At 30.1% G+C, this 17,616-nt stretch overlaps 1 protein-coding gene across 1 annotated transcript in view; it reads left to right on the top strand.

The window, feature by feature from the left end:
- Positions 1-17,616, top strand: part of LOC117175019 (prolactin-releasing peptide receptor-like) — a 231,349-nt gene that overhangs the window by 29,318 nt on the left and 184,415 nt on the right. Inside the window, exon 2 of the mRNA XM_033364523.1 lies at positions 4,460-4,734. Coding sequence (XP_033220414.1) covers positions 4,460-4,663 — 204 coding nt within the window. The 3' untranslated portion in view covers positions 4,664-4,734. The remainder of the gene's footprint in view (positions 1-4,459; positions 4,735-17,616) is intronic.

Genomic DNA, 17,616 nt, shown 5'->3' with positions numbered 1-17,616 from the left:
CTCCTTTTTGTTTTGGGGTAGATCACACTCTATATCCTCCCCAAGACGATTTTTGTGCAGTTTTTCTCAATTTTGGCTGTTGTCCGCAAATGGAAAATCTTTTTTAAAAAATTTTTTCATCACCTCTTAAAAATACCTTTCGAATAGGGGGCGTTAAAAAAGTCACCCACTCTTCGTTTTGCGGTAGATCACACTGTATATCCTCGCCAAGACGATTTTTGTGCAGTTTTCCTCAATTTTGGCGGTCCTCCGCATATGGAAAATCTTTTCTAAAATTTTGTTTCATTACCTTTTGATAGTACCGTTTGAATAGTGGGGGTTAAAGAAGTCACCCCTCTTCGTTTTGGGATAGAACACACGGTATATCCTCCACAAGACGATTTTTTTGCAGTTTTTCGCAATTTTGGCTGTCGTCCGCAAATGGAAAATATTAAAAAAAAATTTTTTTTTCATTACCTCTTGATAGTACCTTTTAAATAGGGGGGGTTAAAAAAGTCACCCACTCTTCGTTTTGGGGTAGAACACACTGTATATCTTCCCCAAGACGATTTTTTGTGCAGTTTTTCTCAATTTTGGCTGTTGTTCGCAAATGGAAAATCTTTAAAAAAATTTTTTTCATTACCTCTTTAAAATACCTTTCGAATAGGGGGGGTTAAAAAAGTCACCCCCTCTTTGTTTTGGGGTAGATCACACTGTATATCCTCCCCAAGACGATTTTTGTGCAGTTTTTCTCAATTTTGGCTGTTGTCCGCAAATGGAAAATCTTTTTAAAAATTTTTTTTCATCACCTCTTTAAAATACCTTTCGAATAGGGGGGGTTAAAAAAGTCACCCCCTCTTAGTTTTGGGATAGGACACAAGGTATATCCTTGCAGTTATGAGTTTTCTGGGTTTTTATTGCTGGAATCGCTTCGATAAATAGGGAAACTGTTTCTGGGCATTTTTTTATTATACCGGGCCATATGTGAGCTGAAAATTAAAAAAAAAATTCGTCATATGACGTCAGAAACTTCAGTCCAATGATAATTAAAGAGGAAAATAGTTATAATCAGGGGCGTCTGAACGATTGTTTTCATGGGTGGGTTCACCGAAAATATGTTCAAAAATATAAATTTAAGTTAAATATTAGGTTTATTTTATTAATAGATTTAGTGATTTTTGGGTGAGCTCCGCCTACCCATAGAATTTCATGGGTACACTGTTAAAAATGTTTGGAGTTCTACCACACATCTACCACAATTCTACTATACAAGCGTAAGGTAAAATTGCAACCATGGTATTGGAAAGACTAAATTGCAATGCATGTATTGTAAGTGTTGTAAATCGTGAAGTCATCGTTCAGATTTCCAATGCATGTATTAGAGCGCTTGTAAGACGAAAATTGTATACATGAAATTACCAACAGTCAAAATTACTTAAAATGGTGAGTCAACGATCCAGGTGCACCGGGTTGAGCACCAGGTAGTTTAATACCTATTCTACGAGAACTTTAAAAAATTTTAATTTCGTGAATAATGAAAACAGTTCCAAATTGTTAGTCGACGACCCGAGTACACAAGGTCGCGCCCCAGATAGTTTAGCACGTATTTTACGAGAACGCATTTAGAATTTAGATTGTTCCAACAGTAAAATTTACTAAAGATTGTGAGTCGACGATCCGGGTACATCAGATCGAGCACCAGGTAGTACAATACGTATTCTAACAGAACTTCAAAAAAATTTAAAGTTTGTGAATAATGAAAAAAAATCCAAATGGTTAGTCGATGACCCGGGTGCACCAGGTCGCGCCCCAGGTCGACTCTAATTTTAGTAGTTTTGGCTGTTGGAATTATCTAAATTTTGAAAAAGTTCTCGTAGAAAACGTGCTAAAATACCCGAGGAGCGACCTGGTGCACCCGAGTTGTCGATTGACAATTTAGAATTGTTTTCATTATTGACGAAATTTAAATTCTTAAAAAAGTTCCCGCAGAATACGTATTATACACAAGTTCTCGTAGAATACGTACTAAGCTACTTGAGGTGCGACTTAGTGCGCCCGGGTCTTTGAATCATTATTTGGAATTGTTTTCATTATTGACGAAATTAAAAATTTTTTAAAAGTTCTCGTAGAAAACATTTTAAACTATTTTGTTATCGATCTGGAGTACCCGGATCGTCGACACACAATTTTTAGTAATTTTGGCTGTTGAAACAATCTAAATTTTGAAAAAGTTTTCGTAGAATACGTGCTAAGATATCGGAGGCGCGACCTGGTGCACTCGAGTCGTCGGCTGACCATTTAGAATTGTTTTCATTATTCACTAATTTTAAATTTTTTTAAATTTCTCGTAGAATACGTATTATACTACCTGGTGCTCGATCTGGTGCAAAATTTTTTCACGCGGGCAGAAATTTGTTTGCCAGGAACAAGTATTCTCAGAAATGATTTAAATTTGTTGTTCTAATTTTTCTCTTCAACAGGCATCGAGATATCCAGCTACTAGACTTGTATTATAAAATTCCGAAACATGTAAGGTAGCATACCAATGCCAGAATTTGGAAACTACAACATTGTGTATTGCAGCGTTACCTTACGTTTCGGAAATAAACTTCCAATACATGTAGTGAAAGTTTCCAACAGAAATTTTTAACAGTGTAGGCTCAAGCCTACCCAGCCCTCACGGCTCCGACGCCCCTGGTTATAATTTATAACTTACCTGAGATTCAGAAATTAGGTTTGATATTACTTTATATAAATATACATTTTTCTTAAACAAATGAAACTCACTTTTTATTTTTTTGTCTTAAATAAATGAAACTTATTATCTGGAACACTTTCACGCCATTTTTATTTAAAAAGGCTGCTATTCCATAAAATAACAGAATTGTCATTGTAAAAATGTGCAATAGATTTTTACCTATACTTACTTAAATAAAAAGTCCTTAATTAACCAAAAAATCTAATAAAATTTTAAGTATTCTATAGATAAAAATGATTAACACTTTTTTATATTTTTATATATTAATATCATGTAAATATAATACTGTAAAATAAGCTGATGGATTTCATTTCATTTTTAGTTGAATACGCGAAGCAGAAAGAAGACTTATGTTCTTGTAATTTTGTTTTCGTTCTTCTCTATGTTCCATTGTAGCTTTTAATAGAATTGGCATATCGGACCAATTTTTTTAGATGCAGATAATAACGGCCAGAGTAACACAGACTTATGACTATGATGCAAATGTAATGCTGGAAATACAGTTTTTTTGTTGTTATAAATCTCGGTCATTTATTGACTAATTTGCAAAAAACATTTGGAATCAATAAAAAGTCAATATACAATACGTTTTAGAATGAAATTTAGGCATAAATTATGTGTTGTTCCAAAAAAGTGTTGTAGTCAAGAAAAGTGAAAATACAACCATATCCTATTTCCAGTAATGTTTTTATTAATTATGTGAACAATTAAAAAATAGTCATATCCCATTTTAAGTAATGAAAAAAGTGTGGGCGTAAGTGGAAACTACTTCTTTTCCAGTAGCCTAATACACCCTTGCACTTCATTTCCAGTGGTCTTTCTTTTCATTATGTGAAATGCGGAAATACAACCACATCCATTCTCCAATAAACTTTTTGGTCATTATGGAAAAAATGAAAATACAATCATATCACATTTTTAGTAATGAAAAAGAATAGACACAAGTGGAAACGCAGCTCTATCCCTTTTCCCGTAACATTTCTTTTCATTACTTAAAAAGTGAAAATATAACCATGTCATATTTTTAGTTATGGAAAAAGGGTGGACGTGCGTGAAAATATGGGCCTACCCCTTTTTCAGTAGCCTAACATATTTGATCCCTTTCTCAGTAGCCTTTTATTTAATTATATGAAAAGTGTAAAAACAACCATATCCCATTTTCAGACACCTTTCTTTTCATTGTATGAAGAAAGAAAATACAACCACATCCAATTGCCAATTCCGTCCCAAAGTATAAAAAAAGAGAAATTCTAGAGGGTAGCATTTTTGCTGAAGAACCTTAAAATTAATTATATAATTTTTAGAATTATGTGCTTAATAATAAATTATAATTTTAAGAGTAAAATACATACAAATGATTATTAAATGAACGCACTGATATTTATTCTGCATTCGCTCGACATTAAATTCCAGAATGAAATTTTGCACTTGAAATTATTTAATGAAAAGTAAAATCATTAAGCTCATTCGACCTTGTTACATCTCTAAAAATCAGATCTAAAAATGGATGGGGATATAACATTTATGAGAAAGTTTTATTTTATGTTTAACTATAATCTAAAGATAACAGTGTCCAATGCAATCATTGATTTTTTGTAATTTTTAATAAAAATTAAAAAATTTTTTTAAATTAGAGTGCCTTTTTGATGTTTAGCATTTCATAATTTTTTATAGGTAATTTTGATAGCATGATATAAATTGATATGATTCATTTTTTTGAAGGTTCTACCCTGCTTTTCAAGAGGAACGAGTGATGGCACGTCTCGTAATACCGAATGTGGTAGAAGTGAGCGAATGTATAACGGTAATGACACCGTCCAAGAAAGCTTGCTTCCAGTTCCAACATTAAAGCAGAATAATTCGAGTTGTGAGATGATTTCCTTAGAGCCCATAAATAACGAAGCTTCTAAGGACCAGAAGAATTAGCTGTCCAGCGATTTAGAACACCCCTAGAGCGTCTTTCCTTCAACACGAGACTTGCGTAATTTACAAAATAGGTGAGTAATTGAGAAAACTCCAAAGATTTTTTTATTTACCCTCAAGATTCCCTCAAGAGGGTTGATTTCTTCCTCTGTCGAAAAAAGCTTTTTCCAATAAAATCACTATCGAACATTATTGGAAAACGATTTAGTTCTATTAGTTCCTGGTAGTGATTTTACAAACTATTTTACAAAATAAAAGTAAACCAAAATTTTATATTTCTAATCTTACTCATCCTGGTAATGTCACGGAATTATTCAGTGCTAAAATATATTGTTTTTTGAGGCAAAATACCGGATATAAAAATTTTTTAAAACTGACCAAGATGGAGTTCCTTTATCGAAAACTAAACTATTTATTTTCTTTAAAAGGCTACCTTTGATTTTTGTCTTTTTCTTTTTAGCATCGTAGTAATATTTTGAGAAATCCTGTAAATTTTGTGCTTTAAAAAATCCCTTCATATATTTATTTATTACTTGAATGTTTATAGTCGCATCAACTGCCAGGGTCATTAGCGACTGTACTGTAAGGTTAATTATAAACTGTAGGGTATCTGTGGGGTAGTATACCAAGGGACAGAAGCGAAGCTTTCAGAAAGCTTGTCCAGCCTCACTTCCTGCTTTGGGAATCGAACCCGCGCCAGCGTGGCTGCCAAGGCTGCAGTGTTGGAAATATTGAAAATATTACTACCGAACAAGAAAATTTACAAAAAGTTACAAAATGAAAATATTCCGAATGTAAGAGTTAGTGAAACTAAACCAATTCAGAAATTTCAAATTTTTGAAACTTTGAAACCAGAATTTTCAATATCCCGATGCTTCAGTTTCACGAAATTAATAAATTTCTGAAATTTTGAATTAAAGAAATTTCAAAATTCCGAAAATGTCGAATTCTCAACACAAAAAACGAATATTTAAACTAATTTTTTCTTATCTGTCAGAAGAATATCTTATTTCATATCGTGCTTACTGCATGATACATAGATTGAAATGAGCCCTTAAAAAATGTAAAATATGCGCGTATACCTTTAAAATAAAAAATTAAATTAATCGATAAAAGTTTTAGATATAATTTGTTTCAGAAACTTGAAATTACGGTAATTTATATTTTCTGAGATTTACTAATTTCGAGAAATTTTAAAATCTTGAAATTATATAATTTCGGAAATTTAATCATTTCGTTAGATCTCAATTTCGCCAATTTCAGATGAAATCGATCGTAAGTCTTTCAAATGAGATGGCAATATTGTAATATAAAGATCAAATAAGTATGGAATTTATCGAATTGAAATATTGGTAAATGTTGAGAAAAGTTCAATGATAAACTCAAAGGATATCTTTTTTCAGTTCTTTTCGCGTTTTATTATTATTTTTATTTTTATATGTCGTTACCTTTGAGGCTATTTACGTGAATGGGTACCTTACATAAGTCACATTCGTGAAGCTGACAATCTAGAGATCCATATATGTATTCTTGTGATCATACGCTACCTATGGTTGATAAGCGTGCCAGGAATACGAAATACGAAAGAAGCGGATGTATTTCTAAAAGATATTCTCTTTCGCATGAAAAAAACTCGTAAAGAGAAAATGCTTATTATAGTTCAAAACATATTCCTTCCCTATTCATTGTCTTTAACATATCATTTTAGCAGTTTTTAAATTTCTCATCTCGGATTTTTCAATTCAAAAGGACGAATTTTTGACAAATATGTTGCATTTTTTATCAAAATGGTTTAATTTTTAAACAAAAAATATTGAAATTAACCTCTAAACAGTTGTATTTTTAACTAAGAAAAATGAATTTCCAACCATAAAATATGAATCTTTAATCTAAAAGGACGAATTCTTTACAAAATTGCTCATTTTCGAGCCAAAATATTAATTTAACAAATTAAGCAAAGGAGATTACATTTTTACCTAAAGATGAAATTTAAAGAAAATACTTTATTGTTGGACTAAACATTTGAATTTTCAAATAAAAAAGCCAAGTTTTTATTCACATATGAGATAGTTGAATTTTCTGTTAAAAAATAACTTATTAACATCAACAAAAACAATTTTTAATAAAATAGTTGAATATTTAACCAAACAGATGAATTTTTAACAAAGAAGATTTATTATCTCTTCAAAAAGATTAATTTTCAACAAGAATGTTAATTTATACTCAAAAAGATGAATTTTCAATCAAATAGATGAATTTCCAACTAAAAAATATATGTTTTAAACCAAAAATAGAATCGTTAAATTTGCATTAAAAAAATTTAATTTGAGCGAAAAAAGGATCGAATTTTTAACCGTTTGAATTTAACGAAAAAGGGTGAATTTTTAATAAAGAAGTTGAATCTTTAACCATAAAGATCAATTTTCAACAACAAAAATTAATTTTCTACCTCAAAAGACAAATTTTTCAACTAATTTAATTAATTTTCTACCAAAAAATAGAATTTTTAAATCAAAAGAAAAAAATGAAATCTTCAGATGAAAATTTAATTTTTAACCAAAAAGATTAATTTTCAACGAAAAATTTCATTTTCCACAAAATAGTACGATTCTCAATAAATGGTTTAATTTATAACCAAAGAATTAAATATTCTAAGAAAGTAGTTGAATTTTCAATAAAATTGTTCATTTTTAATTAAACTGGTAATTTTCTACAAAACAGTTGAATTTGAAACCCAAAAATATAAATAAAAAAAATAATATTTACAGCCAAACAAAGCACTTGCACATTAAACAGAATAATTAAATTTTTAACCGAATAGTTGAATTGAAAAAAAATGAATTTTTACAAATATATGTTATAGTAAAATTTGAGGAAAGGGATAATTAATTCTTATCTAAAAATGAAACGACTTTTTTACAAGATAGTCGAATTTTTATTCAAAGAGCTGAATGTTCAGGAAAAAATGAATTTTTATCAAAGTAGTTGCATTTATAATAAAAAAATTAAATTTGGAACAAAATATTAGAATTTTTAACCAAGCGAGATGAATTCTGACGTAAAAATATAATATTAAAATTTTCAAAATAACAAAAAATATATTTTTAAGAAAAAATAGGTTATTTCCTTATTGAGTTCTACGAATTTGGTTCGCATTTATGTGAAAACGAGCAAAGGGGAAGTTTCTTGAAAACCGGGGAAAAAGAGGAATTTTTTATAAAGGTGAAAAGTGAGGAATAGGGAAAGGAGTGGAAAGTCTGAAATGTGAAAAAGCTTTTGAAACATATCAAGCTAACGTCATTTTCTAAATTATTGCCAATAAAATAATTTTATTATATTTGCAAATAGCCCTGATCTAAACTCTGATTAATGATTCTATCTCCATAATATAACGTAATAATTTAGGGGGAGCCACCCTACAATTGACAATGAACCTACAGTGGATAATCCCTAATTTAAAAGACTAATGTAGTGTAAAATAATTAATTCAATTTGGTTAGTACTTAGGAACCTATGTATGCGTAACAGATTAAAATTAGAAATAATTATATTAAGTATATTAGTGCTTTTACGAGTAGTTAATGATTATCTATTGTGGGGTGGTCTCCCCTAAATATTATGCCACAAAATTTTGCAGAATGAGAAAACACAAATGCACTTTGCAATTAGCGGATGCAAGTTGCGAGTCCAGTTTCGCCAATGAATAACAAAAAATAAAAGGGTCCCTGCCACAACTTGGAGAAGAGAGAGTTTCTGGTATAAGCTGAATTTAGGTACACATTTCAGCACAAAATGTATGAAGATTTTTGCGTCCACGAGACACATGAATAGATTCAAATATGCAGACCACATAAAAAGTTTTGCATTCTCTTAGGATGCTTCCGAGTTCTGACAGAAATTCCTTCTGGAAACGCGTTATGATTTTTTGTCATCAAACAACTTTTTGAGTTGCTGTAGTGATAAATAGATATTCTTTTCATTTTTTATCTGAAAAGGGTACAGTTTTGACAGGTTTTTTTTAACGATGCAAATAATTTGCTACTATTAAAAAAAAACATAACAAAAATTCTACTATTTTGAAAAATTCCTCCCTATATAATGCAACTATTTTTTAACTTCACCTTTAAACATGTTGTCAAACTTCTTCACTAGACTGACTAAAAAATATATCTGCAATCAGAATAATTGAAATTTGAAATTATTTAAGAAATATGCAAAACATTTTAAGAATTTCTAAACGTTTCACAATATTTCAAATATGTCAACAGATTCCGAAGGGTTTTAAAGTATTTCAACTGACTAGAGTATTTTAACAGATTTGAAAGGAACATTTGAAAGGAATTTCAAAATTTGTAAATGTTTTAAAGAAATTTCAAGAGACATTACAAATTTCAAAAGAATAAATAAATTTGAGGGTATTTTAATAGAGTATGAAAGATATTAAAGAATTTCCAAGATTTAACAGGATTTTAGAAAAATTTCACAAATTTATATATAATTTCACAAAGTAAATGAAGTGGATATAGTCAGGATTTCACAAGATGTAAGAGATTTTCTTAATTTTAAAGAATTTTGTTTAATTTCAAGGGATTTTAGGACACTTAAAAGAAGTGAATAAGAAAATATACAAATCATTTTAAGCTGTGGTACGGAATTTCAAAAGTTGTGAAGGTTTTTTTTTAATGAATTTTAAATGATTTTTCGAATTCAAAACATTTTAGTAAATTTAAAAGAACTTATACAGAATTTTAGAGAGTAAATGAATTAGCATTAAATTTGGACATACTTCTAGGAATGTCAAAGTTTGTCTATGGATATCATGGGATTTTATGGGATCTCAGAAGATTAAAAAAATTTTTAATTTCAAAGGATTTAAAAAATTTCAAGACATTTCAGGGGATTCTAAAGAATTTATAGAGATATTAAATCATGAGATCTTATAGGGAGGGTCTCAGAGGATTTAAAATAGTTAAAAATTTTCAATATTTAAGGGATTTAAAAAAATACAGAGGATTTTAAAGTACACTGAGAATTCGAATCTAAATAATTTCGTAAGATTTAAAAAAAATTATAAGATTATAAAAAGTTTAAAGAGATAACAATTTTTTTCAAGATAGTTTCAAGGATTTCATAATTTTCGAAGAATTTTGCAAGATATTACAGATTTCAAAATGTTTTTCTATGACATTCAAATGATTTTAAAGGAATTCAATGGATTTATAAAGAACTTTAGGGAATAATATAAATTAAATCAAATTTTAAGAGACTTCTAGGAATTTATAAGGATTTCTTCTGATTTCAGTTCATTTGGAAGATTTCAAGCGATTTAAAAAGATTAACTCTCAACACATCTCAGGGCTTCTAAAGGATTTTAATGGATTTCAAAGCTTTCAGGGTATTTTTAACGATTTGAAAAAAACTTTCTTCTTATCTTTTGTTAATTCGTTTGCTCGCTCTGGCGAGTTTGTTTTATATGCGCCAGAAATGAAAGTACCCTAAATTTTAGTAAAATTAATTAATACTTACCCAGAAAAAATGGGCTTCGAAATTTTCCATAGGATATTCTTGGAAGTAATCGTACAAAAATAGTCAAAAACTCAACATTTTAAAAGGAGAATTCAAGATCATGAAAAACATTGAGAAAAAATACAAAATAGCGACTAATTCGAATTTAAAAAAATGTATTACCACAGTTTTTAACGGAAATTTCTGCATTTTTTAATTTTTCAAAATTTTTGTTTTTGTATTATGCTATACAACAAACTCTCGTTTTCAGTCACCCCGTTCTCGGATCACTTGGAACTGCTGGCTCCCGCAGTTTCTCAGGGGAGCAGGGCTAAAGCGGAAGATAGATAGCGGATAGATAGATAGATAGATATTTAGATAGATATCAGTTCAAGGTTATTTGAAGGCAACCCCCAACACTGGACTGAAAGCGAGGCGTGGTGTAGTTTATAAATCAAAATTTCTTCATCATTGCTTATTAATCATCATTTCTTCCTCTCACGTTGAAAACTATGAGATTAAGGTTAATTTTTTAGTTTTGAATTAGCTGTGAATATGTATTTTTTTTTAATTTTGAATTTTAAGATCTTGAAGTCGCCTAAAAATAAATTTTTAAATTTTTCGATAATCTTTTAACCCTTTGTTAATAACTTTAAAAAATAGCATTTTTTAGACCATTTATTTGACTGCCATTTTTTGATTTTACAAAGTTTTCATTCTTTTACGATAAAGATATTTTAAGCATCTCATGCACATTTTTCTTATCGGAGGTAGAATGATTTCTCATATATAAATCCCATTAGAAATTTCGAAGCCTATGTTTTGTCGTTAAATATTAATCAATTTAACTACAATTTGGTGCACTTTCTTTTTTTAGGTCAATGAACCCATTATTTCAGAGCGGGACAACTAATTTAGAAAAATTACTGTAGAAATAAGGACCATCCTGACGTATATTATACATACCAGATTTAAAAAATGGTTAAATCCTCGATTTCATTGTATTAAATATCGCATGGTATTATTTTGAAGTTCTTAAATGATTCAGAGGCCTTGAAGTGTTTAAAAAAATAAAATAAATTTGAAGTTTCATAGACTTTGAAAACTACTTCAAATTGGATAAAGGGGAAGGGGGACTGGTCGATGGGGTGAATGGGGGATAGAGCTATAATAGGCAGAGGAGAAAGAAGTTGGTGGAGAAAAGTAATAGAAGGATGCCCATAACAAAAATTAAACCTTCGGGAAGGGGGTATTTAAAAAGATCGAAAGGGGATAACGCGATAGGAGGATAGAGTGATGCCTTTAAAAAAGGGAGGTGGCTTACAGAAATTTATCCAGCTTGAAACCAGGTAAAGGGGGAGAGGAATTAGAAGGCACGGAAGGGGGATGAGCCCAAATGGGATGGGTTACAAGGGATACAAAAAGTACAACTTTCAATAGATAAGATGGATGTACGTGTCTGAATTTGAAAGTATAATAATAATTATGAAAAGTAAGTTTAATGGTATTTTCGACCCTTCTGATCGAACGGAGATTATCGATATTCAGACAAAGCCTTAATCTGGTACAAACGAGATTTATTTGTCGAGGATCGCTGCCAAGGTTCACCTCTCTAATATTGCTCGCTTGCGAATTAATCTTGAATCTTAAAGGGCATTAGAGTGAATGGAGGAATTAGGTGAAATAATTACGTTGTTGGATCCCATCATGAATACAATTAGGGCGGATGTCACTGGAAGGTCGTAATTTTCAAGCAAAGGACATTTCTCAATCTACCATTATTATTCCTGACTCTCACCAGGAGATCCCGATTTAATACAAATGTATGGGACAAAATCTATTTCCGAGAACCGTGAGTAAGACTGCTATTTCTGTTGGAATTTCTTTTCAAAGAAAGAAAAAATTCTATTAAATCAATGAATGATTTTGATTAAAAAATAGTATTTGCAGATAAATAATTTCGCGGGAATCAAAGTTTGAACATTTCTGAATATACTGCATTATCAATTTCAATAGTTAAAATCTCAACCAAAAATGAATCCTTTTCATACGAATAGTAAAGATGACTTTTTAACAATATAGTTGCATTTTCAGCAAATTAATTAAAATTTCCATCAAATGATAGAGTTTGTAACCAAGCGAGATAAATTCCGAACCTAAAATGTAATAGTGGAATTTCCAAGCAAAAAGTTGAATTTTCAAATTGGGCTCTATTAATTCAGTTTGCATATAAGCGAGACAAAAACGAGAAAAATGGAGATAAAGTTTCTTGAAAATAGGGAAAGACGAAGAACTCTTTTCAAAAGGGGAAAAAAGAGAAATGTGGGAAACAAAAGTGAAATTTGAGATATGAAATTGAGTTTCAAACTTATTAAGTTTTTATTGATTTTTGCTGTTGTAAGTCATGCACATATTTTTTAATAACATGAACCGGATAATGGTTGAGAAAAAGGATTTTTTTACACCCATCAATAAAGACAACTAAGTGTCCCTTCCCAAGAAACCGTTTTTCTATGCCAGTCTGTGATAATATAGCCTTTATTATTTTTGATTAAAGTCATTTAGGAAATATCATCTCCCTTAAATTATAGTTTAAACAGTAAATTAAAATCTTACGAGTATGACAACATTGTTTGCTTGTAGAAATAGTGAATGAAGAATCAGCAACATATCATGCATAAAAGTAAGAAATAAAATCAATGTTTTTTATATATAATTATAATTTTTATATAATTTAAAATAAGCTGAATGAAAAACATATTTTAGAGCTTCAAGACATCATTTTTAGGGATATTGATTTGGACATTAATAAAATTTTATCGTTTTTCAAAGTAAATGTGATTCAAAGGTATTCTGATATTCTGAATTGACTTTAAAAAAGAAAAACTATTTTTTATTGATGTTTTTGAAAAATGTATTTATTCTTTGATGATTTTTTCAACCATTAGCTGAAAAGAGACTTGTATTAATGTCTCAATATCATATTTCCTGAGAATTAACGAAAAAAAAGATCTGATCAGGCTTGCAAGGAAAAATGCAAATTTGTTCTTTTGTCTCGATGCAAATATTAGTGAAAATCAATAACGAATTTGAACAGGAAATATACCTTTTTCTTTGATTTTGCTCTTTTATTATATGATAAATGGCAATTTGAGAGGAATTCTTTGAAATTAGTAGGTATTTGTTTTACATTTTATATTTAGTGGCTCTCTTTGGTAAAATAATCGAGTAGATAATAGATATTCTCATTGTGGGATGTTTGCTCACTACCGGCATTTCCGGGTATTTGAATTCGAAAAAGCTCCCGATCGTGTGAGCTTATAAAAGAGCATCGTCACGTTCACGACAGGAAAAAGGCACTGATTGGCAGACCATGGAAATATTATGAGGACTGTGTCGATGCCAAGTATCTTTACCCCGCAAATAAATGATTTTCCTACATTTCTCTGATTCAGTCCATTTCATCCCAATTCCAGTGTCCCCTTTCCTTGCTTTGTAAAAAAGAGAACTGTTAGCGTCTTTCTGGCTTTATCACGATTTATAAAAATGGGGAAAATAAGCCCCTTTTGTTAATGGGCTCATAATTTGGGTGTTAAATTAAAGCGGATTTTATAGAAAAATAATTGAGGTCATCATTGCTCAGTGAGAGAATTTATTGTGTATTCAAAAACCATGATTCATGATTCAGTTATTCAAGGAAATTTGGTTTATTTAAAATATCACTCGCCTTATAATTCGCAGATTAAAAATAATGTTTAGAAAATTCGCACATTCTTATACCAGAAAAAATTGGGAAAGAATTGAAAATGGAACATTTAGAGAGAATGTTTCACTTGGCTTCCTTTATTTATGATACGAGAACCTTTGCTAATTTTTGACGACTTTTAACCGAAATCAGTTTAAAATAAACCTTAACTCCCTCCTTTTTTGGGATTAATTTTGTTCTATTCCGCAATTAAAATGTTTGTAAGCAATTTTAAACTAATTTTAAATTCTTTATACAATTTTTATTTGCCTCAATAAGTTTTTATTCCTAATAACTTATTGACTCGAATATTAGTACTCATTATGTAAAAAAATTATGATTTATTTATATAACTTTTTTTTCGTAAATACTGTTTTTCTACAGTAAATGTTTAGAATTGATCTTTTGCTATAAATAATGCAGTAATTTGTCATTTTTAAGAAATCAGATATAAAAATCTGATTTTTTGCTCCAAATTTGGATAAGTGTGTCGGTTATTGCTGGATACTTAAATTTTATACGAATCCTTAAAATCATAATTATTTGTTTAAACAACGCTTTTTATATTGGGCATGATAAATATAAAACAAAATTGACGATCAAAAGTATTTCAGCTTCCAGAGGAGTAATGCTCAAAAGTCTATTAGGGCGATTTAAAAGAAAAAATTAAAGAAATAATTTCAGAGCTGTAAAATTTAACGAAATTATAATAGAATTAAATTTAATGGAAAAACAAACTTTTCATGGCTGATGTGACAAATTCTAAAAAAAATATTCATTATTTAAAGAATTTGTATAAAATTAAAATATTTAACGAACAGGGAATAGAAAAAATTAGATTTCTTCGAAGTTCCATAAAAATATTATACAAATAAACTTATATATTATTATTAGAATAAACAAAAAAATTATTTAAACAACATAAATTTGTTTAAAGAATAAGGTAGTCATATGTGGGTAACGTGGATATTTAGTTTTTTGGGGCATTTTTAATTAATTTCAAGTAATTTAGCGCAAATTATTCGTTGGAGACTCTTCAATAAATTCTTATGATCTTCCGCAACCTAAATTTTAGTGTAGAAATTTAAATCTTATTTATTCAAAAAAAAAGTATCGGGCATACATAATAAGTTTTGGTAACTGTATTATAAACATTTAAGTAAACATGTATCATCATTAACATTCTGATTATTTTCATTCAACCATCCCCGTGCAGTCAGGGCACTAGTATAGACAGTGTAAGGCTCAACTGCATAACAATATTTCAGTATACCTATGTTACACGTGTGAAGTCAAAGGTCAATAATGGCACTTTCTCTCCCTCAGGAGCGAAAATGCCCATTATTCACATTTAAGGTCTCGGTAGTCTGCAAAATCTCTACTTCTCTTACCGTTTACAAAAGTGATAGAGACCCTTTACTTATCTGGGTTATGGAAAAAATGTCTTATTCCTCACAGGTCCATGGTTATTAACCTCGGAAGTTGACATTTTTTCTCTAATTTCGTTATAACTTTAAATTTTTGATAAATAGCTTAATACTAATGTATTCCAACATGAAAATATTTAAAAAGAAAAAAAGGCACATGAAATGTTTACCCAAAACATTTTTTAAGGATAATAAGAACCCAATTTTACTTTTTTATCTTGGGATGCATTTTATCTTGGATGCATTCTTGGAAAACTGCAAATATGGCCAAATCGGGGAAAAGGGTTAACCTTATTTTACATTCAACTTCATTCATCTTCGGTTCCCGATTGGTTCTGCAAGCGTAGGGGTTTTTTATGCTGAAATGAAGGAGCTAAGCAAAAAGAAATTCATGGGTAACTTTACTTACGAAATCGGTAAAATGTGATGATTGAACTGGTTGTTTTCATAATAAAATAAAATTAAAAATAGAAAATATACGGTTAAAAAAATGATATATGGATTTGAAATATTGAAAGATGTTGAAATGCTGACGCTCATATTTACTTAAATATTTAAGATGCACAGGTCGAACTGCGTCTACTATAACTTATTGTTTAAAATTGTACAAATAATAAAAATGGTGAAACTATTTAATTTTGTTTAGTCGAAATTGGAAATTGTTCTATTTTCAAATCTTAAAGTATAACATTTTTTTCTTGACACGAACGTTGAAAACAGCGGCTTTTGTACCTCGTGTAACATTGAGAAAATGAGCAAATGCCGCATACTGGGGTGTTTTTTTTGCATTATCCAATCACCGAAATGAAAATAAATTGTTTGTCAGCTTTACTCGGGTCTTTGTCGCTACTTGTTACTCAAGTCGCCAATTTCCAGATTCTCATAAAGAAAAAAGTATACTCGCTACGAGGCGAAATGTGTGAATCCAAAATCGCGTGATTTGGCACTACTGCAAAGTCACAATGCCTGCGGCCTCATGCTGCCAACTTCACGCTCGTTTGCATTCCCACGTTTTCGCCCCTATACGCATCAACTATTTAGGCTTATCTAATTCCACATTAATTAATTTTGAAATGCCTTATCTATGCGAATAAGGAATTTTCAGGGCTTTGTTGCATCGAATTAATTTAATTTTCAGTCAGAACGTATAATAAATTGAATAGCAGAATGAATAATTCTATCTCTTGTAATGAAAGTACTCAGAAATTGAAATAAATTTGATTTAATCACACTCAACAATAATTTGATTAATCTATAACGAAATAAACAACGTTACTCATAAGAATGTTTCAATTTAATTTACAATTACTGTAGTCATAAACAATTTTACGAATAGGATTTCACAGCAGTTTTAATTATCGCCAACCTCTCTTCTCTTAGTTTTTATTCGTTTTAATTAAAGTTTCTGGAAATAATAAATTAGAAAAAATTCATTCCTTTTATTATGAGAAATGTCAAATGTTGCAAATGACTCTTTTATGATTTTATTGGTAAGTTTATCTGGGTACATACTTTCAAAAAGATTAACGAAAAATATTGACCAGCATTCAAGTTGAAAGTTCCTAAAAATTATTTTACCGCAGATTAATATAAATTGACTCATTAACATTTCTTACATTTTTAAAAATTATTTCTTTTTCAAATATGTCGGAAAATATTGATCTGAGATAAAAAGTTGTACATAAAAGTCATGGATCTTATCGAAACACATTTTTTATGGTAAGTTGTCACAAATTCTGATGGTTGAGAGGGATATGGCCCTTAAACCCTTTTCCACTCACGCCAAATCCCTTTTCCAGTGGCCCCAAAGAAAACCACGCATCCTAGTGTTGGGTATTTTAAATCCGAGACTCTGGAAATGTGGGAAGATTTATAGTTGATGGGAGCGACAACTTTTATGCGCAGCATGTTTATCTCAGATCAATATTTTGCGAGATCTAAGACTCGAATGCAAAAGGAACCTTCAGGAAAAGTTTCAAGCCATATGAAAAAGTGCCGCTTCTCTCCCTTTACTTTTTTTCTTGGGGACCTTTTCGAAAGTGTACCAGAAAATCTCAACATTCGTTTTATTACGGAAAATTTATGGTAGGCTTAGGAGAGAAATCTGATGGTGAGCAGTAAAGAACGATTTCGCCTGGCTGACCAGAAGTCTCGCTAATATTACTTCGGGCCGTACTCTATCGACCCTTACAACTTCCACTGTTTTGCTGGCGCTATCCGGAATCATTAGCTAAGCTCGCTGGTGTCATTAAATGTTATCGCCTAATTTTGGACTTACG

Source organism: Belonocnema kinseyi, chromosome 6 (assembly GCF_010883055.1).
Source record: "Belonocnema kinseyi isolate 2016_QV_RU_SX_M_011 chromosome 6, B_treatae_v1, whole genome shotgun sequence".
Taxonomy (NCBI): Eukaryota; Metazoa; Arthropoda; class Insecta; order Hymenoptera; family Cynipidae; genus Belonocnema; species Belonocnema kinseyi.
The sequence above is the reverse complement of the archived record's forward strand: the minus strand, read 5'-3'. Positions and strand labels throughout refer to the sequence as shown.